General features: G+C 45.5%; 1 protein-coding gene across 3 annotated transcripts in view; it reads right to left on the reverse strand.

The window, feature by feature from the left end:
- Positions 1-1,121: 1,121 nt before the first annotated feature.
- Positions 1,122-26,856, reverse strand: part of HEMK1 (HemK methyltransferase family member 1) — a 57,392-nt gene continuing 31,657 nt past the window's right edge. For 2 of the 3 annotated variants that reach the window (XM_025204340.1, XM_006023761.2), the window contains exons 6-12: positions 23,010-23,171; positions 19,183-19,247; positions 13,877-13,926; positions 11,465-11,570; positions 7,655-7,750; positions 5,200-5,313; positions 1,122-4,901 (exon numbers count right to left, since the gene is read on the reverse strand). In XM_025204340.1, coding sequence (XP_025060125.1) covers positions 4,862-4,901; positions 5,200-5,313; positions 7,655-7,750; positions 11,465-11,570; positions 13,877-13,926; positions 19,183-19,247; positions 23,010-23,171 — 633 coding nt within the window. In that variant the 3' untranslated portion in view covers positions 1,122-4,861. The remainder of the gene's footprint in view (positions 4,902-5,199; positions 5,314-7,654; positions 7,751-11,464; positions 11,571-13,876; positions 13,927-19,182; positions 19,248-23,009; positions 23,172-26,856) is intronic. The other variant, XM_025204341.1, reaches the window with a different exon arrangement.

Below are 26,856 nucleotides of genomic sequence, written 5' to 3' on the forward strand. Positions count from 1 at the left end.
TGGGCCTGGCTGAGGCACAAGGGTGCATCAGTGTGGGGGCTGCCTGCCAGCTAGCCCTGCACTAGAGTACCCTTGTGCCCCAGCCAGCTCCTCCGCAGCATGTTGAACCAGGCTGGAGCAGTCCCAGGCTGGCAGGCTGATCCCCTAGGTCCCCTGCCAGCCAGGGCTACTCTGACCCAGTTCAACATGCTGTGGTCCCATGTGCAAACATGGTGCTTGGAAGCAATAAACTTTGGCACGATATGCACTAGAGTTTATTGCTTCACATTAATTGCATGTGTAGATACATCCCGTATGTATAGAATCACATTCACACAAATATATCGTATTACAATATATAATGAAGCAAACATGCTGGAACCAGTTAAGTTAATAACTGAGGCCCAGGAAACTGAGGAAGCAGAACAACAAATTCAGAATGAGGGAGAAAGAGGAAATTTACTGCATGGGGAAGCTTGTCAACAAGAAGATATGGAGCAAGATCATAATAATTTGGTTCTGATGGTTGAAGAGGCTGAATTTAATATATTTGCTGAGGCTACTGGTATAACGTTGAGGAGAATTTGCTGTTCTGCCCATACATTGCAGCTTCCAGCTGAAGAGTCACTGGAGGAACGTACAATTGCTAACATAATTCATAAAGCTTGATATGTGTGTGTGTGTGTGTGTATTGAGAAGACTAACAATATTGGTAATAATTAGGAAATTAAAGTAAAAACACTCTATCACAGATTGTCTTACCAGATGGCATTCAACTTAAGACACACTTCATAGATTTCATAGACATTAGGGCTGGAAGGGACCTCGGGAGATCATCGAGTCCAGCCCCCTGCCCCAGGGGAAGGAAGTCAGCTGGGGTCAAAGGATCCCAGCAAAATAAACGTCCAAATGTCTCTTAAAGGAGTCCAGAGTCAGTGCTTACACTACCTCTGGCAGCAATCTGTTCCAGGCCTTGGGGGCTCGGACAGTAAAGATCTTTTGTGGGGCTGGACATAAGAAAGAAAGGGCCATATTTTGAGTCATTTGACGATGAGCCACATCTCAGTAAAAAGGAAGACGTAAAAATACTGGGAACATCAAAAATAAAAAAGCCATGTTTGAACTGTATCAACTGGCAAAAATTGTAATAGCATTTTCAGGCTTCAAATTTATTCAGTCAGCACACAGATGCAATATGACAAAGCAGATAATAGAAGACAGTATTTTAGTTCACACAAATTGTTCATGAAATTATAATTGTTTTGACAACACAAAAACCCTGCCAAAATCATGTAAAGTTGAAGTCAAGTGCAGTTCAGTAAAAAAAGAACATTACTCGTATAAACTTTAAATAAGCAGTATACATTTTAAAACATGTCTGTTTTAAAAGTCTATTTCTTACCCTGAAACTGGTAAATTCCTTCTGTGCTGTGTGTAAAAGAAATGTTATTTGAACCAATTGGAACCAATAACCAAATCACTATTTATTTATTTTTTGGGGTGGCTTGAACCAGAACCTTAACCAAACCCAATTAAATACTGGTTCAATTCCCTGTTTCCAACTCTGTTTCTAGGAAAGAGACCGGTCCCAGTAGATAGTTCAGCCCCTCTCCTGTTTCCCCTTTCCCCTTTCTTGCATTCCTATGCCCCCCAAGAAAGTCAGTCCTCTTCCAGACCTCCCAGGAAAAATAAATGCAAATATTAGTTCAGAAAAAATCAAGCCACTTCTTTGGTAAGTTTTCAAAAGATGTAAATGTGGGTCAAGTGCCTGAAAATTCAGCCCAAGACACTGATTATATAAACATGCAAACAGTAGTATTAGCCTTCTATAACTTCACTAAGCAACTAAACACTGTCCAGAGAACTAAAACACAAATTAAATCATTTGGATTTTAGAATCTCTCTGCTCAGCTCTTTGGAGAGCAAGAACTCTGGGGGTGTCACAGTGGATCTTTGAAAGCTGTCCCATCCAAAATGTGATTAAAAGTCGCTGTGCTGAAGAGTCTGGGCAAATGTGTGTCAGGTGTTGCAGTACACACTGTACTGTGCAATCTTGTCCCCTTAGAAAAGAGACTTTGGCAAGTGAATGGCTTCTCTGGAGACAGAATGAGATCTCTCTCCACTCGTCCTCAGAAAAAGGTCAGAAATGTCACATGATCTTCCATACTATGTAATCAATTCACAGCAAAGATTGTGCTGTAAGTATTTTTTATAAACGTGATAATTATAGGAATGTAGCACTTGCCCTACTGGATTAGACATAAGTCCATCTCATAAAACATATCCTGCTCAGGGTAACTGATGCTTTCAAGTGAAATGATAATGCTCCCTGCCAGCAGACTTGACTTGCACGGGAGGGTTCATCCTGGATTCCTACAAGTGACCAGCTCACCCTCTGAAGAATGCACTGTGGCGGCAATGAACACTCTTAAATCAATAAATTATGCAACCTCTTTAAATATCCTACAAGAGCAAGTTACACTTGTTGACTACATTTCATGTTTAGTGCCTGCATCCATTACTGTGTGTGGGAACTTTGCTTAAATTCAACTTAAAAACAATTGTTCCACTTCAGCTGAGAACTACAAGTTCTTTTTCTTAACCTACATAAACACATTTTGGATCTTCCCTGCACTGAGCTATAAAAGTGCTAAAAAAATCATCTCAGATGGAACTGGATAAATCAGGATTACACCTAGTTCCTAAACTCTCAAACATGGAGTGAGATGCACTTCAGGAGGGTCCCTATTTCTAGCTTTGCTGGAGCGCTCATTAGATTATTCTTACCATGTTTTCCTGGAGGAAGAGGAGGGAGGTTTTTTTTCTTTTTTGTGTGATAGCTACTGAATATTAGAAGGGCCACAGCGCACACAACTCATGTAGCAGGATCACAGGGCCCAAGCTGCGTGCACTATGGGCAATGGTGACATGGAGCTAGGTTGTGAATGATGGCGGTAATGACGGAGGCTTTGGCTAAGCCCCTGGAGTTGGGCTGAGGCCCAGACTGGAAGCTAGGTACTGGTATATCAGTCAAAAGTTGAGGTGCATTTGCAAAGCCCTGTACAAGACTCAAGAGTGAAAAACAGAGTAGGTAAGAGAGAGAGACGCCAAGTGGAAAGTGATGGAGTGAAAAGAAGGGCGAGGATGACGGACCTAAACTACACTCTTGTTTCAATAAGCCTCAGAAATCTGGAGCTTTCTAACAGCCCCATAGCGTGCTGAAATTTGTGGTGGGTGGCACCAGGCTCTAGTTAAGTTTGTTTGCAGCCACTCCAGCCTGGGAGGATATCCCTTAAATGCCTGGCACATTCTGAGACCACAGATGAATACATTCCATATAGGTCTGCTCCCCAGCAGTGACCCAGTACAGGCTTCTATTTGAATCAACTCCTCAGACTCCTCCTCAGGGCTAACATTAGGCAGCAGATGAATTGGCCACCAGGAAAAATAAATCTACTTGCATTTAAGTCCTTCCATTATTTACAATAGCATGTTTTGTCAGTCTGCTGCAGGCAGTCTTCTTTCTAAGTACTTTCAGGCAGAACCACTGCATGGATCACGTCTCCTTGTTGAAGGAACAGACTTTACCTATTCAAGGTGGATTGGGGAAAGAGTCAGGAGGTGTCGGTTCTACATCACACAAAGCCATCAACCTGCTGAGTAACTGTCCCTCCACGTGCCTCAGTTTCCCTGTCTGTGAAATGGGAAATTAATACACTGACCTTCTGTGTAATGTGTTTTGAAATCTATGGGAAAATACACAATGCAGGTGGATTTATTATGCGGTGGAATGTGTGGATCCAGGCCCCACATCATCTTTAAAAATATTTCCCTCTTGGCAGCTGTTCTTTTGAGTCACATTTTCAATTAAGGCTCAATCTACCCACAGAACATACAGTGCTAGTTTTATTGTGACTTTTTATTTCTTACTGTTAGCATCCATGATGTGCTAAGTGATAAATTGACACACATGTGAACTGAACACCAGAAGTCTTCTTCCAAGTCCTGTTGAGCTGGGGCCCCTTCAGGAAAAGGACTTTGAAAATAAAACCTTCGTGCCAAAAAGAACTTTTCTAAATATATCTTGCAAATCTTCAGATGCAAGGCTTTGCCTTGCCAGTCTAAAACAAGATTTTCCAAAGAAAAGTGAAGATTTCCCAGTAAATTTTGGTTTAGGCCCATCCCAAATCTACCTTGCAAAACCTTCAGTCTGGGTCCAATTATCTGCAGAAAGATCTCACATTTACAATAAGAACTACACATGTGCTGCTTGTTTACTGAAAGGTCATTCAGGAAGGCTGGGCAGCACATGCTGCTTTACTATTGTTGGGTCAGTCAGCAACACTAGGCTTCCAGAATAGAACCGAATCGAAAGAGGTAGTTTGGTAATTTCGCATTAGACCCACTTGAAATACTGAAAATAGATGCTTAAAAAGAAATGAAAAACACTAAGACCAATTCTTATGTTGGTAAAGCCCTCAGCTCTTCACTCAGGACAAGAGTCATATAAGTATGTCATTTGATGTACGAAGTTGTATTTTTGCCACACTTATCTGCAGCTTTTCATAACAGAAATGAGATGCAATTCCCTCTGGGCTGGGATCTCATAGCTATTAATTGCTCTGCCTGAGTGAGCAAGAAAGCTTTGTCTGACCATCTGGGGAAAATGAAACACCTGTGCAGATCCTAGGCCCTCGCTATTGATCCATCAAGTGAAATCCATTACCAGCTATGGATGGTCAATACATGGGGAGGTCAAAACACTGGAAAATGGAATGGTAGTCCAGATTCATGTTACTGTGTTGAGTTCCAGTGGATCCGTCAGCAAAGAACTCCCAAGATATGCATGTTGGGATGGACGGAGACATTCCTTGGGTTCCAGTCACCTGCTATATGTTTTTTGAATGTGCAGAAACCTTGGCCTGTGGAAGATAAGAATGAGCACCGCCTTAAGTTTTGCCAGGGAGAATATGAACCTATGCCCATCACTTAAAACTCCAAGTCCCCTCAGATCTTATAAACAATGAAGATGACTCAGAAATGCTTTTCAGTGCCATCTTCAGGTTATACAAGAAAATGGAAGAGTCTGAAAGGGGCATGCATTTAGGAAGAGGACACATTTGACTAGGGACTTTCTTTGAGTTTAACTTCAATACCCAAGGGTGCAGAGTGGCATGGGATGCAGTCACATATGGCTGACAGAAGATAAAATATACTTACTTTCCACAGAAGTCCTTGTGGGTAGCACAAAGAGAAAGGAACAGGTCAGGACGACTTTGCAGCCAGTTCTCCACCATCTCTGGGTGCCTCGGATCAACTTCTAGAAACACACTCCTGAAAGTAGGTATAACAAAAGTGATGCATATTTTCTTGCCTCAACTTAGAAATTTCAGGTTCTCCTCCCCAGAACTGGTTCATATAACCTGGCAAAGAAACCAGCTGACTAGCTTATGTTGCCTGTGGAACCCACTGGAATTCAATGATCAAACAACTGTCTTTCTTTGACCTGTCAGGCAAGTGTAACTCCATTCCCTTTACTTGCATACCGCAGCTCAGCAGGGGTCTGGATGCCTGAGCTGTCAATATTGATGATATTTCTTGTTAGCAAGGGGGAGGGGAGAGGAGAGGAGAGGAGAGGTGGGGCACCACATGATGGTTAATGGGACCAACAATCTCTTGGGCATGTATTATGGAGGAAATTGATCCCTCTAGAAACCACCCTCTGGGTAAATTTTTTTTTTTCTCTGATGTTCAATACATTGTCTCACCTCCATAAATTTCACTTCTACAGAGAGGTTTATCATTGCTCTTCCTGAACTTCAATTACTCTCTTTAGCCATTTGCTTCTTTGCAGCCTTCTTTTTTAATCTTTTCCTTTGCTACTTTCCTCTGCCTACTCTTTTTTGCTTTTTGATCTTTACTTTCCCCACTTAGGTAACGGCCATCAACCAGCGATGCTAAGCAGGTAGGATTGATGGCAAAGCACATAATCTCCCCAAGTAAGTATGTTAATGGTCTATACGTTTGGCTTATGCCACTGTCATTCTATTCCCTTCTAACATAATAATAGAGAATGGGGTTTTTGTTTACCACTGGCTGAGCATGTCTACATATGTATATTAATGCAAAGCATATCGCATCAGAGTTTATTGCTCCCAGGCACCATGTTTACATGTGTGCCTGGGACCACAGCACATTGAGTTGGGTTGAAGCAGCAATGTGCTATAGTGGGGCTGGCTGGGACACAAGGGTGCTTCAGTGTGGGGAGAGCCAGGAGGCAGCCCACTGTGCTGAAACCCCTTTGTGCCCCAACCAGCCAGGTCAGCATCTACACATGAGTTGCTGTGCATGAAAAAACTCCACAGCAGAATAGTACTTGTAATTACAAGTACTAACCTGCAGTGGAGTTAATTATAGAGGTGCACCAATACTTTGGTCCGATATTGAATCGGTACCGATATAAAGAAAATGTCTATAATGGATATCAGCCTGATGGGGCCAATAATTTGGCCAATAAATGCCCGTGCTGCACGCAGCCGCAGTGCACCATGGAGCAGAGCCAGCAGCATGGAGAGCTGCCTCCAGCTGATAAATTGGAAGGGGAGGGAAGGGGCATGGGGAAGCAGATCAACACCCCCCGCAGTGAGGGAGGGGGCAGGGACAGGTGCTTCCCAGCTGGGGCAGGGGGGCAGCATGGAAGTGTGGTTCATGGGGTGGGGTTAGCTCCTGCTGCTGCTTGTACCCCAAGAGGGCAGGGGCAGCAGGGGGGAGGGGCGTGCCCTGGATCAGTGCAGCGCGGGGTGGGCTGCAGCTGCGGGGTGGAGGTGGAGCCAGCACTATGCAGGGCTTTTCTTGCCGGGGGCTGGGCTTGGAGTGGGCTCTGGTGGCGTTGGGAGGCAGCAGCCACCCCAAATTTTGCCTCAGCTCCGCTCCCAGCCATGCACCGCCTTCCGCCACAGCCCTGGCTGAACACTCCAACTCCATCCAAGTGCTGGGAAAAGCCAGGGCTGTGGTGGGTGGCAGCGCAGGGCTGAAAGCAGAGCTGCAGCAAAATCTGGGGTGGCTGCAGCCTCCTCCCAGCGCCACCAGAGCCTGTTCTGAGCCCAACCCCTAGCAAGAAAAGCCACCTCACAGCTGCAGTTCGCCCCGTGCCACGCAGATTCAGGGGCACATGCCCCCCTGCCCCTGCCCTTCTGGGGTGCAAGCAGCGGCAGGAGCTGCCCCCACTCCATGAGCCACGCCTCTGTCCTGTGCCCCACCCCGCTACAAGCAGTGCCTGCCCTTGCCCCCTCCCTCACCACGGGAGGCATTGATCTGCCCTCTCCCCTTCCACCATATCAGACTTACCACTTGACGGCAGCTGTATCAGATATCGGATCAGAATCAGACAATATGCCTCCTTAAATATCAGCTATTGGTATTGGCCCCCAAAATCTCTATCGGTGTACCCCTAGTTAATTAGTTTCTTGTAGCCTAACAAGGCTGCATGTGTAGATGCTGAGATGTTTCCTGTGGAGGTAATTAAGCAACAGTGCAGATCTCATGTAGATGCATCCACTTTGTACCTGCTTTATATTTCTGAACATAATGTACTAGTGTAGAAGTATGAGAGGTGTGGTTAGGCAGAAGAATAGAAAAATAACAAATGCACAAGCTTTAGGATTAGGTCTCTTACCCACAATTTTTTAGAATATAAGGAGCCAGCTCCAGAATCCTTTTTATCACTCTCATCCCATCATTTCCCCCATCCAGGGCATCAAGGTTTTCATACCTGGAGGATGAAGACAAGTATTACAGCCTTTTATACATAGCAGTAAAATCTCCCACCAGGAACCTGGCACTAGGTGTTCATTTTAGTCCATACATAGAATTATAGAAAATTAGGGTTGGAAGGGACTTCAGGTGGTCATTTAGCCCAAACCCTTGCTCAAAGCAGGACCATTTCCAACTAGATCATTCCAGAAAAGCTTTGTCTAGTCGGGTCTTAAAAACCTCTAAGGATGGAGGTTCCACAACCCCTCTGGGTAACTTGTTCCGGTGTTTTACTACCCTTCTTATAAGAAAGTATTTCCTAATATCTAATTTAAACTTCCCTACTGTTAACAATGGCTTGCAATCTTGCTGCCCATAGACAAAGTCAGAGTTTATGCAAAGTAACTTTGGCATTTGTATTGATGGAGAAGTCTCAGTTCCCTCCGGCAACTCAGATGGGTGGTATGTAAAATAAAGAGAGTTATAAGGGGATTGTCACTAGGACTCAGCTGAGACTCTTAAGGACACACACAACACTTAGACTAGATTAAATGTAGTTTCAACCTGAAGTGGACAGACATACAAGCCTGTTAAACTGGTTTAAAGCTGCCTAGAATGGTTCAAAAGTGTACCTAGAAAATCAAATACTCTTGGAACTATTCACTATGAATGGGGTCAATTTTTCATGTGGACAGTAAACTTTCTGTGACATGGGTGTGGTCAGTCCTCCATGCATCCCACGCTGCACTGCTCCTCATTCACTCCCCCTCCTCCACTACTGTAACTGGCTATTCTGGTACATGGCCAGAACTCTATTACTCCACCCCCCCCCCTTTTTTTATTCCTCCCCTCCTTTGCTGGCATTTTTTTAATCAATGTGCTCCCTTGCATTGCTTGTCCAATAAAAACTGTCTAACAACCAGCCGTGTTCTCATTCCCACCCTGACCGCTGCCAATCATCTGCATCCCTAGCCTCTGGGAACTCAAAAATATGGGTCCAAAAGTTCTTCCCTCCCCCCAGGCAGGCAAATAAACTGCAGAGTTGGGTCAGGAGCAGGCTACTGAACTTTACTGAACTCATATTTAAGAGAGAAGGGAAAGCAGACAAGTGAAAATGCTCCCAGCCGCTAGTCACTCAAGCCCCAGCAAATCCAAAAATGTAGGCACCCCAATTATTACTCCTGTTGCCTCTTGAACCTAAGGACTAGAACCAGAACCTCAGTATTCTTGACCAATGTACAGCACTGTTATTCAGTACTTGAGACTGTGTGCACCATGTAAATGTGTCCTATTCACATTTATCATTGATACCAATTTGATAGGAGAATGGGTAGGTTAGTAGCTGGTAAAGTATAGTATTATCACTTCTAGTTCAAGGATTGCAAAGAGCCAGGTCAGGCTGCCTTCTAACCTAACATACCAGGTTACAATACAGAAGAATCTACCTAACCCAGAACAGCTTGAGATTTTATATCCCTAAAGGAAGCCAACTTTTCAAGATTTTGACTTGTTTTGCTATTGGTGTCTTACAAGATATTGTCTTCACAAAAAAAAGTTCTATTTCCCAGCTAAATAAATCTTGTGAGACCCTAGAAGGCATAAAAGAGATCCGAAACCTAAACAATGTTAAATATTTTATTATACAAAAGCCTTGGCATAGAATTGGAAAATGTACCTTCAGAGAGTCTTTGTCAGATAAACCTGTTTTGATTAATCAGAAAATGTTCAAAAATCATATAGCTTCTGACAAAAATTCCTATGGAAAACGCGGAAAAATTAAGCAAAGATATTTGTATTTTGGCAATGTCATGATTTCATTTTGAATGTCATTGTAACAGGAAACCAGAGGCTCCTGTTATTAGACAGGGGAAGACAAGGACAGAGGTGAGCAGGCAGCAGGAAAGAGGCAAGCTACACATCAATAGGCAGGAGAAATAGGGCAGACACTAGCTGGGGGCTGCAGCTGGGAAGCAGGGCAAGCTGCCCATTAGAACTAAAAAGGTACAACTGTGCCCGAGCTAAAGAATCACATGATTAGAAAGGGCCACGCTCCAAGGTACTCAAAAACCCTGTACTTAGAGTAAGGAAGGAAAGGCTGGGCTGGTGCTCCAGAGGGAACAGAGTTCCCAGGAGGGGAGGAGCTGCCTGAGAGACCCTGACTGGCATGGAAGGCCCTGGAGACAGAGAGGTGACAGCCCGGTGGTAACAGGGCTTGCCAAGTGTTGTTTTACCCAAGAAAGGGGAGGAAAGGTTTTTTCAAGTGGATGCTTGCCCTTTTTATTTTAGTTACACCAGTGAACTGGGCGTGGCTAAAAGTGGTGATGAGAAGGCCACAGGAGTGTTCAAGGGGCATGTGGGTGTTGAGACAGAGAGAGAGAAACTCCCATAGACTCACTGGTCCTGGAGAGCCTGCCCTCATTACTTTTCTTTAACATCAAGGTATGGCAAGCAAGTGAGCAGATTGAGACCTGGGGTGGCATGAGTAGGGGCTGGACAGGATAGAGATGGCTACTAGGAGGTATCACAGAGGCCCTCGGACTCCATCCTGTCACAGTTAGATTCCCCACTTTTGACATTATTTCAGAGCATTACACAAGTACTAATAAAATACAGTCTTGGAATGAAACAATGCACACAGAAGGCATACTTCTGTTCTAATTAAAATATATAAGTTCTTTCATCGGTTGTCCTTAATGCCTTTAAGTACAAAATAAAACAAAAATAAAACATTTGCATAACATAATATAGATTAAATATACGACAAAAATGAAAAAAGTCTAAGGGCACCTATATACGTACCTGATGTGTGTAATTAGCATGTATCAGAGCAGACTCAATTAATCATGCGCTAATTAGCACATTCCAGCAGCCTCCACATCATATGTATTCAGCATCCCCATGCTTCAAATGGTGGTGGGGGTGCTTTAACTAAAGCTCGTCAAACAAGCTTTAATTAGGGGGGGTTCTGACAGCTGCTCTAATTAAAGCACCCCCCTACCCTGAAGCACATGTAAAGATGCCTTAAATTATTTTGTTGAAGTTCTAACATGAAAATTCTCCTAAACCCCCACTGTTTAGACTTTTCATTTTGCAGGAAATTTTGAAATTTCTCAAATAATGTAAATTCCAAGTTTTGACCAGCTCTAACTGAAAGAGACACAGACTCTTATTCATAAATCTCTTAGTGAAAAGCAGGCCAACTCCTTGATAGTCTAAGCTCCTCTGCTCTTCCAGATTGCAGCCTCATTCCTACAATAGCTCCCACTCAACACCGGAGCATAATACACAGGAGACACTTGGGAGCGTGTTTCAGTGAGATAACCTAGGAATGATGTGGATGGCCAGTGTATCTAACACCAGTTTGCTATCCCAGAACCCTGGGAAGAAAAAAAGCCTGGGGCTTTGACTAAGTTACACAGAGCTTTCACATTTTTTTTGCTCAATTCCTTGTGCCCCAAATACCACTTAGAGGTAACCAATCTCACCAAGGAGCAAACTGACCAAGAGGAAATCTCTGACTACAAGAATTTTGATGGTAATGAAAGGAACAGACTTCCTAAATGAATATGTCATCATACACTGCCCTTCTGACCCCGAGTTTGGCCACTTCCCCTCCCTGGCTAGTATTTCTTAACTGCATTTTTGGTTCTACAGCCTGAAAACTTTTCTCCAGAGAAGAGAAGAAAATGAAATGGAGTATAGGGAAGAGACAGATCAAAATGTCCTGTCTTACCTGAGGATCTCTGCAGCCAGGTGAGCCATGTCTTCATGGAAGACATATGGTGGGTTACTGATGATGATGTCCACAGGGCCCCAGGGGAGCAGCTGCTCCCAGGAACCTAGATCAGGAAAAGAATCAAGGACAAATATCAGCCCTAACCATGCATCTTCAAAGCTACTCACTGAAGTAATATCTCAATTAACAGCAACCCTACAGAGACAAGTTTGTGCATGATCATCTCTCCTTATAGATAGGACTTCATCTCCTATCTTGACAGAACAATCTGAAATGGCCCATTCTCTCAAAGAAATAAACATGGGAAAGCACCTGTGTCAAAGGAGGGATGCTCACATGACCCCCTGAAATGGTAAAGAATGCTGTATCCACCCAAACTTAAAATGAATGTCATGGTATGTGGCTGGATTGACAAAGAGAATTTTAGGGTGCACAGCAGGATGAGAGTTGGAATTTGGATAAGGCACCAGGCTGACAGTAGCACAGAAAGAGGTGAGCCTTGTTCTACTTATAGAATCACAGAATCATAGATAATTAGGGTTGGAAGGGACCTCAGGAGGTCACCAATCCAACTACCTGCTCAAAGGACTGTGTCCAAGCAGATCATTCCAGTCAGGGCTTGACAAAGTCCTTAAGAACCTCCAAGGATGGCAATTCCACCACCTCTCTAGGTAACCTGTTCCAGTGCTTCACCACCTTCCTGATGAGAAAGTTTTTCCTAATAACCAACTTCTACTTACTAAAAGTGCCAAAAGATAACTAATGCCTGTGAACAGTCAAGATCTCAGTTGTTCCTATTGTCTAAGAAGTACCATATCCCACAGCAGCAAATGCAGGAATGGGACAAGAGGCATGTACCCCACCCACAAGCTTTGGGTGTGCCATACATATGTAGTGAACTCTGAGCTAAGTGCTTGGTCAGTGTGGGCTCCTGCCAGAGCTCCAAATGAGTGGTTGAGCTGTGAGCTCATCAGCTGAGTGGGGTGGAGTCTGGCTGGAGCCCCAGATTTCATGCAGCTCCTGAGCCCAGGATTGAATGCTGCAGCTGTTCACCCTTCCTCTCCTTTCCCCCCACCACTAAATTCAGCATCAGGGAAAAGCAAAGGATGAACTGCATTGGCAGCTCTCACTATCTGGGCTCTGGAGCCGCATGAAAGCAGGGGCTCCAGGCAGACCCTGTGCTGAGAGCTCACATGTGACATCCACTGCACCATGCTCCCCACCACAAGGTGGAGGCATATGAAAATAATGGCCACGTAGTAACAAATACCAACTACTGCAGCACCCAGGTTTTCCTTCCACATCTCCAAGACATGCAGTGACTGGACCCAGAGGCTGCTTAACATGATAAATTGCAGCCTCAAATGGTATGTCCCTGGAGCAGTGAAGGGGAAGGGGTGGAGTTTGGTGTAAAGGAGGAAGAGAAGGGGCATTTATTTAGCAGGAAGGGAAGTAAAACACACTCATGGGGGGAAGGGGAGGAGGGGAATGGAAATCAAAATCTATTTAAAAGCAAGAGCAAATCACTGAAATTTCTTTGCAACTGACAGACATTGCACAGCTTGTACACAGAGGGCACATCTACACAAGATATTTACTGTGCAGCTGACTAATTAACTGCACGTTAAATATCTTGGTGTCTACACATGCTCCCCTATTAGGGTTTACAAAACTAATAAACTCTGCAGCAGGGTAATATTTGTAAAATACAAGTACTACCCTGCTGTGGAGTTTTTTCATGCACAGCAGCACACATGTAGACAGTGCCCTGGCTGGCTCAGGGACAGAGTGCTTCGGTGGGGTTAGCTGGCAGGCAGCCTCCATGCTGAAGCACCCTCATGCCCCAGCCAGCCACTCCACAGCATGTGAACCCATTTGGAGCAGCCCTGAACCAGCAGACTGACCCCTAGAGTCCCCTGCCAGCCTGGACTGCTCCATCCGTGTTCCATGTGCTGCACACTAATAAGCTCCAGAGCAATAAGCTCTGGAGTTTATTCATGCACATTAGTTGCACATGGAAATGCACCTACTGAATTGCATTTACAGAAAAGAAGGCTATAGGTGTGCCCATAGATATGTGTGCTCACCTCTGTCCATGCCTCTGTCATATCTGTATGTACACAGATGAGTACCTCTGCATATACAAATAAGCACTTGGCATCCATTTACTCATTTCCTTACACGTCCATTTTTTGGGCTGTCTCATATTCACAGTGTGTTATAGACTGGCATTCAGTCATGTATATGAATGAAAAGGGACACGCATGTGCCAGACCAATGTCTTAGGTTGCTGCAAAGCAACCTGCATGTCAGTACCAAGCCACACCTCCCACTCTCAGACCCTTCTCCCCTTATCAAGTTAAAATGTTAGAAAATAATAATGAAAAAATATATATGAAAAGAAATTACTGGATGAGACATCATGGTGGAAAAGTCTTAGCCTGTGCTCGAGTTGAAACCTGAGGAGTGCAATCCATGAGGAAACAAAAGAGAAAAGAGAATTAGAGGTGCATATGGATAAACAGAATATTATATTCAGGCCATTCTGTAACACACAAATATTATTTACCTAGGAAACCCCGCTCTGCCACTTGCCACAGGCTTGCCCACCATCATGAACTCTGAGCAAACTCTTGGATCTGTTTTTGGCTTGCAAAAAAGCTATGACCATTTATTCAAAGTGAAGCAGATTCTCTGCATGCACAAAGACCTTCAGAGATATATACCCACCATGTGCCTCAAGTTCTCATTTTAATCCCCACAATCTTTTGTTTATGGCCATAATAGACTCAACCCCTCTGTGTCCATGCCTACATTATACTCCAGGCTACACATACATGCACTTCATCACTGCCCCTGCAATTATTCTGCCCTATCTACATACTGAATGTTGTCTATATGGGAACTCACTGCCCCTGCACAGACAGAATTACCACACTTTCAATTATGCAAATATAGGGCTCAGCAGATGTAGGCAATGTGCTCAATTTTTATTTTGCTTTACACTTTTGCTTTGAAAATCTGGCTTTAAAAGAATTCCAAACCCTGAATATAATACAGGACTTCTAGGGACATGGTGACATTTGGGTTTTTGCAGCTGACATGGCATGACACCAGCACGCATAAATGTGAGGCTAGGATGTAAAAAATGCAAGGCTCCCAATGCAGCTGATTCACCCTGCAAGATGCACACCCATAAAATCAGGCAGGATTGCTTTAAGGATAGCTAGCTCATGGTCCCTTATGGCACAATGCGACTAAATGAGACAGTAAACTTCAGAGTTACAATATCCTTATTTGGACCCACTCTCCACCCTGGCATATGTATGGTCACCAGCAAGATCACACATAGTGGTTCTCAGCTTGCACAATATTATCCATGAGAACTTCTGCACTATTGGGATCCTTGAAGGAAGCAAGAGACATAAGTACTTTTCTCTTTCCACTGAAATAGAGGAGAGAGATTAAGAAAGGGCACAAGCATGCATGGCACTATGGTGACAAGAGGCTCTGCTGCACCTTAGGAAAATTATAATACTCAGCATTTATCTATCCCTTCAATCCAAGAAGCTCAAAAGGCCTTGTAAGCATTGGGTCAGATGCCAGCAGTGCAGGGGCAGAACTCTGATCACGCTGGTATGAGAGTCATAGATAGTTTGTTGCCATTATTCTGATCCCTTCTGTCCTGTATGCTGGTAGAAATTGGACCATTTCCTCAACCTATGCAAGTTAGAACAGCTTGAGGGCTGCCAGAAGATACAGGGCAGCATGCCCCAGATACATCCCAATACAATACTGACATATCCCGTCCCCACTCTGAACCTATTCCAGAATATCCCCCCTTCCAGGGGTTAGATAAAATTTCCTCTAAATTAGACACATAGGTTCAAATCCCTTATAAGCTGCAACAGTAGCGTAAAGGGAGTTTGGACATAGGAAAGTCATGATAAAATTAACCACATAGTTTGTTGGGGACCTCATTTTACACAAGGGAAACAGATGCAGAAAATGTCAGATAGCAGCGATGAGAAACTGAACACAGAGCCACCGTGGTTCCCCACTTGTGTGATTTAATCACAAAACCATCTTCCTCCTCCTTCCACCAGACTGCCTCTGGCCTTTGAGAGAACTCTACGAAGGCAGGAAAACCACGTCACTTTTTTAAAAAGCCACAGAAAGGTGAGATTTCTCAAGGCTTGTTAATAGAGGGAGACTGTTCACTGGACAAGGTGTGACCTCCACACTGGCACACTATGAGCACACAATGGCTGATTCAAAAAGGCTCTCTGCTCCTCTTCACATTTTTATATATATCATGCAGAAAAAGCTTTTCCAAACTATCTAGCTCTTCATAGCACTCTATCATTCTGTGAGGAATAACTCATAATTCCAGGGTTATCTTTCCAAACTTTCCTATCAAACATATTAGCAGCTTTGGGTTGCCCAGGGGTCCAAGGTTTGCACTCTGAAAAATGCGCCATTCCTGAGCCCAAATGTGCTCTCCTGAAGGGTTCAAGAACCTGGGTGTTGTGAAGGTCCTGGGGAAGAGAGGGCCTTTATCTGGAGTACACCCCTATGGGCAGTCTGGGAATGATGCTGATTTACTTGAGAATGATTTCTCATCCAAACCCTCTCCTCTTGGGGAAGGAGCCATGACTTGGGACTGAGCAAGAAGGCGAGTATCATGCTGACTCCGAGTCTCATAAATTTCATATCATAGACATTAGGGCTGGAAGGGACCTCGGAAGATCATCGAGTCCAGCCCCCTGCCCAAAGGGCAGGAAGTCAGCTGGGGTCATAGGATCCCAGCAAGATAAGCATCCAGTTTCATCTTGAAGGTGTTCAATGAAGGCGCTTGAACCACCTCCGGTGGCAGGCTGTTCCAGACCTTGGGGGCTCGGACAGTAAAGAAATTCTTCCTTATGTCCAGCCTGAAACGATCTTGAAGTAGTTTGTGACCATTCGACCTCGTCATCCCTTGGGGCGCTCTGGTGAACAAACGTTCCCCCAGATACTGGTGGTCACCCCTGATAAACTTGTAGGTGGCCATCAGATCACCCCTGAGCCTGCGCTTTTCCAGGCTAAAGAGCCCCAGGGCTCTCAGCCTGTCATCGTAGGGTCTGCTTCCCTGACCTCTGATCATGCGCGTGGCTCTTCTCTGGACTCTCTCAAGCTTCTCCACATCCTTTTTGAATTGTGGAGCCCAAAACTGGACACAGTACTCCAGCTGTGGCCTCACTAAGGCCGAGTACAGGGGGAGAATGACGTCCCGGGATTTGCTTGAGAAGCATCTATGGATGCAAGCCAGCGTTTTGGTCGCTTTACTAGCCGCCGCATTGCATTGCAGGCTCATGTTCATCTTGTGGTCAATGATGACCCCCAAGTCTCTTTCTTGCATAGTGCTAGCCAACATAGCAGTGCTGAGCCTATAAGGATGCTGCGGGTTTTTTTCCCCAAGGTGGGGAACCTTGCATTTATTGGCGTTGAACACCATCAGATTCTCGTCCACCCACTTACTGAGCCTGTCCAGGTCAGCCTGGATCACCCGCCTGTCTTCTGGTGTGGATGCTTTGCCCCAAAGTTTGGTGTCATCGGCGAACTTGGCCAGTCCGCTTCTGACTCCAGTGTTCACATCATTAATGAAGATGTTGAACAGTATGGGTCCAAGGACAGAGCCTTGGGGGACCCCACTAGTCACAGGACACCACGACGAGTGACTTCCATCGATTACTACCCTCTGGGTCCGACCCCGGAGCCAATTTTCCAGCCAGTGGATCGTGGAGGACCCAAGGCGACAATTGGCCAGTTTCTCCAAGAGGCGATCATGGGACACCAGATCGAAGGCTTTTTTGAAGTCAAGATATATGACATCAATCTCTTCTCCCTTGTCCAGGTGATAGGTCACCTGGTCATAGAAGGAAATGAGATTGGTCAAGCAAGACCTACCCGCAACAAACCCGTGCTGGCTATCCCTTAAGATGTTGGTGTCGGCCAGTCCATTAAGGATGGCCTCTTTAATAAACTTTTCTAAGATCTTCCCCGGGATAGAAGTCAGGCTGATGGGCCTATAGTTAGCCGGATCCACTTTCCTCCCTTTCTTGAAGATAGGCACCACATTGGCCTTCTTCCAGTCTTGATAACTTAGTTTAACCCACTGGTTTCTGTCAAATCAGCAGGAGGGTCACAGGCCATAACAAGACTATAAGGAACTTTAGTTATATCCTGAAAATCCAAGGTTGTTCAATTTTATGTTCATTGTGTCTCAGCAACTCCCCTCAGATTAGCATTATTAATGAGATGATTCCTCCAACTGTCAGACCTACAGACTTGCCAAGGAGGTGAAAATCCAGCATGATTCTTCCCATTGTATCATTGAGTTACAAAGACTCTACAATTGGGGAAGAGCTTGGTCTGACCTTGCCTCATGCATCAACAGCCCATTTGGTCACTCACTCTCACAACTGCTTTGGGAAATACTGGTTGTGTGAGTGAAAAGAGAAGGCAGGGGGCACAAATTTCATCCTCCGCTCTACTCCTATACATCACTCCAGCCTTTCATATGGGTTACTGAGATATCATAAGAGGTGGAGAGTGAGTTCCCCAGTGTAGACACACTTGCCCTGTGCTTCCCTCATTCCCTTTTATAAGTCTCTGTGCAGGGGATGGCCTAAGGGAAGGAGTGAGGTCAACAGCCATACAACTGTGAAGATTCTCACTGCTCTGGACAGTGAAACTGCCCACAGAGTGCTCTAAGAGTGCTGCTGTAAAATAGAGCACCTTTGAAGCTGCTCTAATCTATGCCAGAGACCATTTCACTTCCCAATGCAGCCTGAAATTCTGGGGACACATGGGCACAAGCAAATCACCTTTGTCACCCCCTTAACAGTCCTTCCCGCAGATGCAGTGCAAAATGGGACCCTGGGACCAGGAACTTTTAGGAAGCCAGTTTCTGTGTCAGTTATATCAGTGCAAATACAACAGAGGTTCCTTTAAAGTAAAGCTGGTTTAGAAGCCCTTATAACGGAGTCACAGTGCAGGTGGCTGGTGTGAACAATAGCTCAGTTCATTGCATCTTATTTCTAGCAAAAACCCAGACAGGAAGAAGAAGGCTGTGGGACACCGCATGAGCACACCAAGGGACACCCTGACAGTCTGGATAACACAGAAAGGTGAGGACAGAAGTAAGGGCCTGACTGAAAAGAGCATATCAGATTAACGCAGTAAGTGAGATGCAGTGAGTCAGAGAGAGGGTCTGGAGTTCTGTGTTCCATCTCTAGCCCTGACTCACTCTGTGACATGCACAAAATTGCTTATCCTTTCTGTGCCTCAGTTTCAAAATGTATAAAATGTGGATAAGGTTACACACCCCAGGATGTTCTGAAATACATGGCAAGAAGGGGTGACAAACGTTTTATTACTCTGCGATTTCCTTTCAGGCTGTTGCCCTGTCAAAGAGAATCTCCATGAAGGAAAACATTTGAAGGAAAATTTGTGGCAAAATCTATCATGTTCTTTGGATTCAGAGGCATTCCAGAGGAGCAAGGAGGTGTACATGAGAGCCAAGCTGGAACTAATCCACTTTAGCCCATGAAAGCCATACACTCTAACTTTGGTGGCTCTGTACTTGTTTATGGGAATCGGTCAAGGAGTCCTTTGATGATCTGGTACTTTTCCCAAAGAACTAAATGAAAAAGAGTAGTAAGTGTGGTTCCTACCTTTGGGCATTCTCTCTTGTGAGGTTCACAGCAGCTACCTCTTTATCCACGGCTATCACCTGACTCTGGAACAAAATAAAACAAACCTCATGTTATATTTCTAATATTACATATTAAGATTGGAAAATTAATCTTTAGCAAAAGAGGCATGCAAGAATAATAATGCCAAGACAATATCTTGGAAAGGTCTCTCTGGCTTTGTAATACCTAACAAATCCATGCTGTGCGTGCTGAGACAGGTGACCCAGGAGTTTCAGTTTGTTTCTGCAGAGAGCTTCACCTTAGCTGTTCCATCCTACTCCGTACAGATTCTTTTATTGTGCTCATCACTACAGTATCTGATTGCTTTCCTGTGGTGCATTAAGTGCTCTGAATACCACCACTCACATATTGTTTGATCTCTCATCCTTGCCCTAAGAGAAGTGTGCACAATGGACTACCTTATTTTAGTTGAGTGTGTTGGGTTTTTTTTTTTTTTTTTTGGGGGGGAGGGGTGGTTAATTATACATGCTGCTGTATTTTAAAATGCAAGAAGGCAAAATCAAAAAACCATGTCTTGTCCCTTAGTCCCATTGAGACTTCATTCCACAGTCTAAAACTGGTCGTCAGAAAAGTTCCATCTCCTGCATAGATGAGCTTTATCCATAAGGCAGAAGCCACAGTTGGAACAATACCTGAGAAGTTACCAGTTCTTTATTTTAATGAATCATTTTCAAGCTAAGTTCTGCTTTGACACATACTTCAAGGTAATTGCAGGGTGGGTAAGCGAGGGAAGAATTAGCTTTATATAGTAGCATAATTTGATCTATTAACTCAAGGCTTCTTGCAATTTGGGACATGACAGCATGCAGGTTAGGCCACTAATACAAGTTACAATCACAGAATGCCAACTTTGTGGACAAGTTGGAGAGAGTCCAGCAGAGGGTAAGAAAAATGGTTAGGGGGCTGGGGCACATGACTTCTGAGGAGAGGCTGAGGGAACTGGGCTCATTTAGTCTATGGAAGAGAAGACTGAGGGGAGATTTAATACCAGCCTTCAACTACCTGCAAAGTGGTTCAGAAGAGGATAGAGCTGGACTGCTCTCAGTGGTGGCAGATGACAAGGAGCAATGGTCTCAAGTTGCAGCAAGGGAAGTTTAGGTGGGATATTAGGAAATACTTGCTCAGTAGGAGGTTGGTGAAGCACTGGAACAGGTTACTCACACAAGCTGTGGAATCTCCATCCTTGGAGATTTTTAAGGTCTGGCTGGAAAGAGCCCTGGCTGGGATGATCTAGTTGGGGATGGTCCTGCTTTGAACAGGGGGTTGGACTAGATGACCTCCTGAGGTCACTTCCAACTCTAGTTTTCTATGATTCTCTAGTCATTTATGACCAATATGCTAAGTGAGCAGCATGAAGCATGATTAGGGAAATTGGAACAATTACAGTTTATCCTAGCAGAAAGCATGCTTCAATTGTAAAAGATCACTGGTGAAGGAATATGTGCCATAGTCCTGACCCTCCAGTATGTCTAAGGCACCAAGCTTTGATGCTAGTGTTTCTCCAAAAAGATAATCAGCTCTGGTGATTCTCCCTTCAAGGGATGGAGCAATCTCCAGATATGGAAAAAAAATGTCTCCCCCAGAGAATGCGGGCAAAGACCTTGGGTTCATTTTTCCTCTTTCTTGAGAACTAAGGAGGAATTATTGTTTTCAATAATGACTGATAACTTTAGATCACAGGGGCTTCCGTAGTTAATGGATCTCAGTCCTTCCTGTTTCCTTCTTTCCTCCTTTGACACCAGGGGTGGGGATGAGGTCAGGGGAAATGTTATCAAGGAATGAATGGGCATCAAAAACGCATCAAAATGGCCACTTCATAGCAGTTAAGCAAAGTTGCTGCCTGTCACATTTATCGCAATTGACTCACTGTTCCCTAAGCCTCTGCCCATCTGTTTGCTGCATTGCTCTTTTGTCCTTATCTTCAACTGTCAGCTCATTACGGCAGGGAACATCCTTCCAGCACAATGAGAAAACAGCATAAAGCTCACCTGGGGCAGCTTGCTGAGGAGGCTCAGGGCAATGGCCCCTGAGCCACAGCCAATCTCCAGGATGACAAGGAGAGGAGTAGTAGGAGGACACTGGTGAACTGCATTATCCACACAGCTCTTATTCTTCTGAGATGCCTCTTCCAGAACCAAAGAGATGAGATCCTAAGACAAGAGGGATAGCCAGCTACTTATGTTCACCCTTATACTCGAATTAAATGTATCTGTATTTTAAAGAGCAACAAGAGGCAGCAGCTGAGATGGTAGCAACCACATTGGCTCCCCAACACCACAGGTGCTCTGGGTTATAACCAAATCCAGAGGACACCTCACACAAATCCTCTGAGATCTAGAGCCTTTGGAAAAAATAAGCTGCTGGAACACATCTTCTCACCCCCTTTGTGTCTGTCCCTTCCCCCCCCCCGCAAATATTAATCCTTCTTTGAAAGCTTCCCCTGTGACTGTAAGCCTATGATTCCTGAAATGTCACTCATTTTAAACCTGCTAGTAGCAAGACCGCAATCCCTAGCAGCAACCGAGGGAAGAATTAGCTTTATATAGTAGCATAATTTGATCTATTAACTCAAGGCTTCTTGCAATTTGGGACATGACAGCATGCAGGTTAGGCCACTAATACAAGTTACAATCACAGAATGCCAACTTTGTGGACAAGTTGGAGAGAGTCCAGCAGAGGGTAAGAAAAATGGTTAGGGGGCTGGGGCACATGACTTCTGAGGAGAGGCTGAGGGAACTGGGCTCATTTAGTCTATGGAAGAGAAGACTGAGGGGAGATTTAATACCAGCCTTCAACTACCTGCAAAGTGGTTCAGAAGAGGATAGAGCTGGACTGCTCTCAGTGGTGGCAGATGACAAGGAGCAATGGTCTCAAGTTGCAGCAAGGGAAGTTTAGGTGGGATATTAGGAAATACTTGCTCAGTAGGAGGTTGGTGAAGCACTGGAACAGGTTACTCACACAAGCTGTGGAATCTCCATCCTTGGAGATTTTTAAGGTCTGGCTGGAAAGAGCCCTGGCTGGGATGATCTAGTTGGGGATGGTCCTGCTTTGAACAGGGGGTTGGACTAGATGACCTCCTGAGGTCACTTCCAACTCTAGTTTTCTATGATTCTCTAGTCATTTATGACCAATATGCTAAGTGAGCAGCATGAAGCATGATTAGGGAAATTGGAACAATTACAGTTTATCCTAGCAGAAAGCATGCTTCAATTGTAAAAGATCACTGGTGAAGGAATATGTGCCATAGTCCTGACCCTCCAGTATGTCTAAGGCACCAAGCTTTGATGCTAGTGTTTCTCCAAAAAGATAATCAGCTCTGGTGATTCTCCCTTCAAGGGATGGAGCAATCTCCAGATATGGAAAAAAAATGTCTCCCCCAGAGAATGCGGGCAAAGACCTTGGGTTCATTTTTCCTCTTTCTTGAGAACTAAGGAGGAATTATTGTTTTCAATAATGACTGATAACTTTAGATCACAGGGGCTTCCGTAGTTAATGGATCTCAGTCCTTCCTGTTTCCTTCTTTCCTCCTTTGACACCAGGGGTGGGGATGAGGTCAGGGGAAATGTTATCAAGGAATGAATGGGCATCAAAAACGCATCAAAATGGCCACTTCATAGCAGTTAAGCAAAGTTGCTGCCTGTCACATTTATCGCAATTGACTCACTGTTCCCTAAGCCTCTGCCCATCTGTTTGCTGCATTGCTCTTTTGTCCTTATCTTCAACTGTCAGCTCATTACGGCAGGGAACATCCTTCCAGCACAATGAGAAAACAGCATAAAGCTCACCTGGGGCAGCTTGCTGAGGAGGCTCAGGGCAATGGCCCCTGAGCCACAGCCAATCTCCAGGATGACAAGGAGAGGAGTAGTAGGAGGACACTGGTGAACTGCATTATCCACACAGCTCTTATTCTTCTGAGATGCCTCTTCCAGAACCAAAGAGATGAGATCCTAAGACAAGAGGGATAGCCAGCTACTTATGTTCACCCTTATACTCGAATTAAATGTATCTGTATTTTAAAGAGCAACAAGAGGCAGCAGCTGAGATGGTAGCAACCACATTGGCTCCCCAACACCACAGGTGCTCTGGGTTATAACCAAATCCAGAGGACACCTCACACAAATCCTCTGAGATCTAGAGCCTTTGGAAAAAATAAGCTGCTGGAACACATCTTCTCACCCCCTTTGTGTCTGTCCCTTCCCCCCCCCCGCAAATATTAATCCTTCTTTGAAAGCTTCCCCTGTGACTGTAAGCCTATGATTCCTGAAATGTCACTCATTTTAAACCTGCTAGTAGCAAGACCGCAATCCCTAGCAGCAACTACTTAAACAATAATCCAACCTCTAAATGAAAAATAAGCGCAATACACCATCAAGTGGCCCAAACAAGTGGCTTCCTGAGCTGGCTTTTTATTGTAAGGTCACTTAGGAGCGGCAACCTGCTGGCATGTATATTTTATTCGGAAAAGTGATCAGTGAAACCATTTTCAAAGGTAAAAATACAATTGCACAAAGAATGACATGAAATTTGCCAACAGATATATGAGCAGAAGGATAATATCATAAAAATTATAGGTCTCATTTTTAGCAATCCTTGATGACTGCTAATAAAATCCATTATGCTTATCTCGCTATATATAGAATCATATAACAGCGACATGTGACAAGTGTGAAAGCCACATAAACTTAGTGTTTATGTAAAGCACTAAGTTTTCACAAGAGTCTGAACAGGGTTTGCAGGCAATAGATCCCTTTTTACATATCACCCCAGTAACTGCACACCCTCTACTTGAAATCTGAAGTGGGCTAGAGTACAGTGGAAGACTCAGGTAATATAGCATGGCTTTTACTAGGCTGCCTACTCTCCATCCTGGGCCTGCTGGTGTCATCACAGACTGCTGTGGAAACAGTTGAAGAAGTTGCAAACCAGTGAAGCAATAAAGAGCTGGGGCAGAAGAGCCCTAGGAAATAAAGATTCTGCTTCCATGCAATAAAGGGGGAAGTGGGGTGCTTTCTTGAGCTGTAAAGGGGGTCTTGAGCAATAAAGGGGGAAGTGAGGTGCTTTCTTAAGAGAGTGTTCCTGGAAGTTCCCTACAAGGTGTGAGTTGCTCTTCAAAATATTAATGAAATGCATACATATCCTATCACAATCGAGAACTGAAGCTTGCATGAACAACCTGGATTGGCTCAGTGCCATCCTGACCTGAATCTGAAAGGCAGTTTTGAACTGCCCAGTTTTTAATGGGAGCCCCTTGTTCATAGGTCCCTCTGAAAGCACAGCAACAGTGTACAGCGGGGTAGGCAATTATTTGTCAGGGGGGGCAGGGGATGTGTGCAGCAGATCTTGCCTGGGTGGTGCACAGCAGGTGCAGTCCGTGCCCCCCGGGCCCATGGCACTCCACATGGGGCCAAGGCCTGCCTACTTCTGCCCAGGGCAGCCTGTGCTGCACTCCCACCGGCCAACACCCTAGCTCTGACTAGCGTGCACAGTTTCCTGGCGAGGCTGCTCCCAGTGCAGCTGCAGCTGCCAGGATACTGCTTGGCTCCCCTGCCTCCAACAGCTCCTCCTCTTGCCCCTGCTGTGCTGCTCCAGGTAAGGGGAAGTTGCAGCTGAGCAGCTCCTGCCCCAGCACTTGGGGCTCCAGCTCCCAGCCCCCAACCACCTTCTACCCACTCAGGCACCCGCAAGTTATAGCTACATTTCAGATAACTCATCTGGTCAGCAGCTGGATTAGCCTAGCTGAAGTGTGAGCAGTCATGCTGGAAAGCCATGCCCAAGTATGAGGATCTTAACTGGTGCTGCCCTCACCCGTGTGTATCACTAAGGAATTTGGGGGAGACACTGCAAGGCTCTTCATGCTGCAGTAAGATGAACTGTTCTAAGATTGTCGGTCACCGAACTGTGGGAGAATCTGCCTGTCCTTTGGAGCACAGAGGGGAAACTGTGGGAAGGCAACGCAGGACTTCGGGAATGGTGTCTCGAGGTAGGCTTCGGCTTCCTAGACAACGACCCGCACATCACGACGAGAGACATGCTCGGGTGGGATGGGCTTCACCTTTCCCCCAAAGGTAAGCGTGTGTTCTCTTCTAGGTTGGCAGATCTCCTCTGGCGGGCTTGAAGCTAGGCTCGTCAGGGGACAGGGAAGATGAGGGCGGAAGAAGCCTTGCACCAATTAACCAAGAGACACCCACAAGAACAGCCCAGCCTGGACCAACGACAAGCAGAATGAATACCCAGGTAAGCAACTGGGGCCTGGGCAGTACAGAGATTAGGGGGCAAGCGCACACATCTTCAGAAGGCCTCAAATACCTCTACACAAGCGCTCGTAGTATGGGGAACAAGCAGGAGGAAAACATGGTGGGACGCAATGCACGACTGGGCGGTGAATATCAAGGGCTATAGGCTGTACAGGAGGGACAGGACAGGGAGGAAAGGTGGGGGTGTGGTGCTCTATATCAAGGAGGAATACACATCCTCATCTAGTAGCACAAGGTCAGATGAGGGGCACACTGAAGTGCTCTGGATTAGAATACAAGGGAGTCGAGGGGAAAGGGACTTAAAGGTAGGGGTCTACTACAGGCCACCCAACCAGGGGGAAGAGCTAGACCAGGAATTCTTAAGTCAGCTCACGGAGGTAGTTAGGTCAAAAGACGTGGTCATCATGGGTGACCTAAACTTTCCAGACATCTGCTGGGAAGAGCAGTCAGCCAGGTCTGACCACTCACGTAGGTTCCTAGCCGAGATACAGGACCTCCACCTAACCCAGGAGGTGCACAGCCCCACCAGGGGAGATGCCTTGTTGGATCTGGTGCTGGCCACAGGCGACAACCTCGTGAAGGGGCTGCGGGTGCTCGACCACCTGGGCGACAGCGATCATCACCTGCTGGAACTCACCATCCAGCACAAGGTGGCAAAAGCCTGCAGCAAGGCAGCAGCCCTGGACTTCAGGAGGGCGGATTTCAATGAGGTAAGAAGAATAGATGGGGAAGTACTGAGGCCCCGGAGGGAAGGAGAGTCAGGTGTCCAAGAAGAGTGGTCGTTCCTTAAGAAGATGATCTTCCATGCCCAAAGGGAGGTAATCCCAACACGTATCAAACGGGGCAAGACGGCACAAAAACCCCCATGGCTCACCAAAAGCTTACGGGAACATCTCCTAGCTAAAAGGGAGGCGTACAACCAATGGCAGGTAGGGGCCATCACCAGGGAGGACTATACCTCGGTTGCTCGGAGCTGCAGGGGGGCGGTCAGGAAGGCCAAGGTGGAGATGGAACTGGGACTAGCTACCCGGATCAAGGACAACAAGAAATCCTTTTTTAAATACATAGGGGGCAAAAAGAAGGTACTGGGTAACGTGGGGCCTCTGCAAGACACTCTAGGAAATCTGGTTGTCGCACCAGATGACAAGGCTAACCTATTTAACGATTTCTTTGCCTCCATTTTCCTGAGCAGGAACCAGATCAACCTGTCTGCCGGGACCCCTCAGGCCCTGGGGGAGAAGTACCCAGACCTAGGGTCAGTGAGGATCTAGTCAGGGAACTTCTGGAGGGACTGGACGTATTTAAATCAGCTGGTCCTGACGACCTCCACCCCAGAGTGCTGAGGGAATTAGCAGAGGTCATTGCGGGACCCCTGGCA

Source organism: Alligator sinensis, unplaced genomic scaffold (assembly GCF_000455745.1).
Source record: "Alligator sinensis unplaced genomic scaffold, ASM45574v1 scaffold858_1, whole genome shotgun sequence".
Lineage (NCBI taxonomy): Eukaryota > Metazoa > Chordata > Crocodylia > Alligatoridae > Alligator > Alligator sinensis.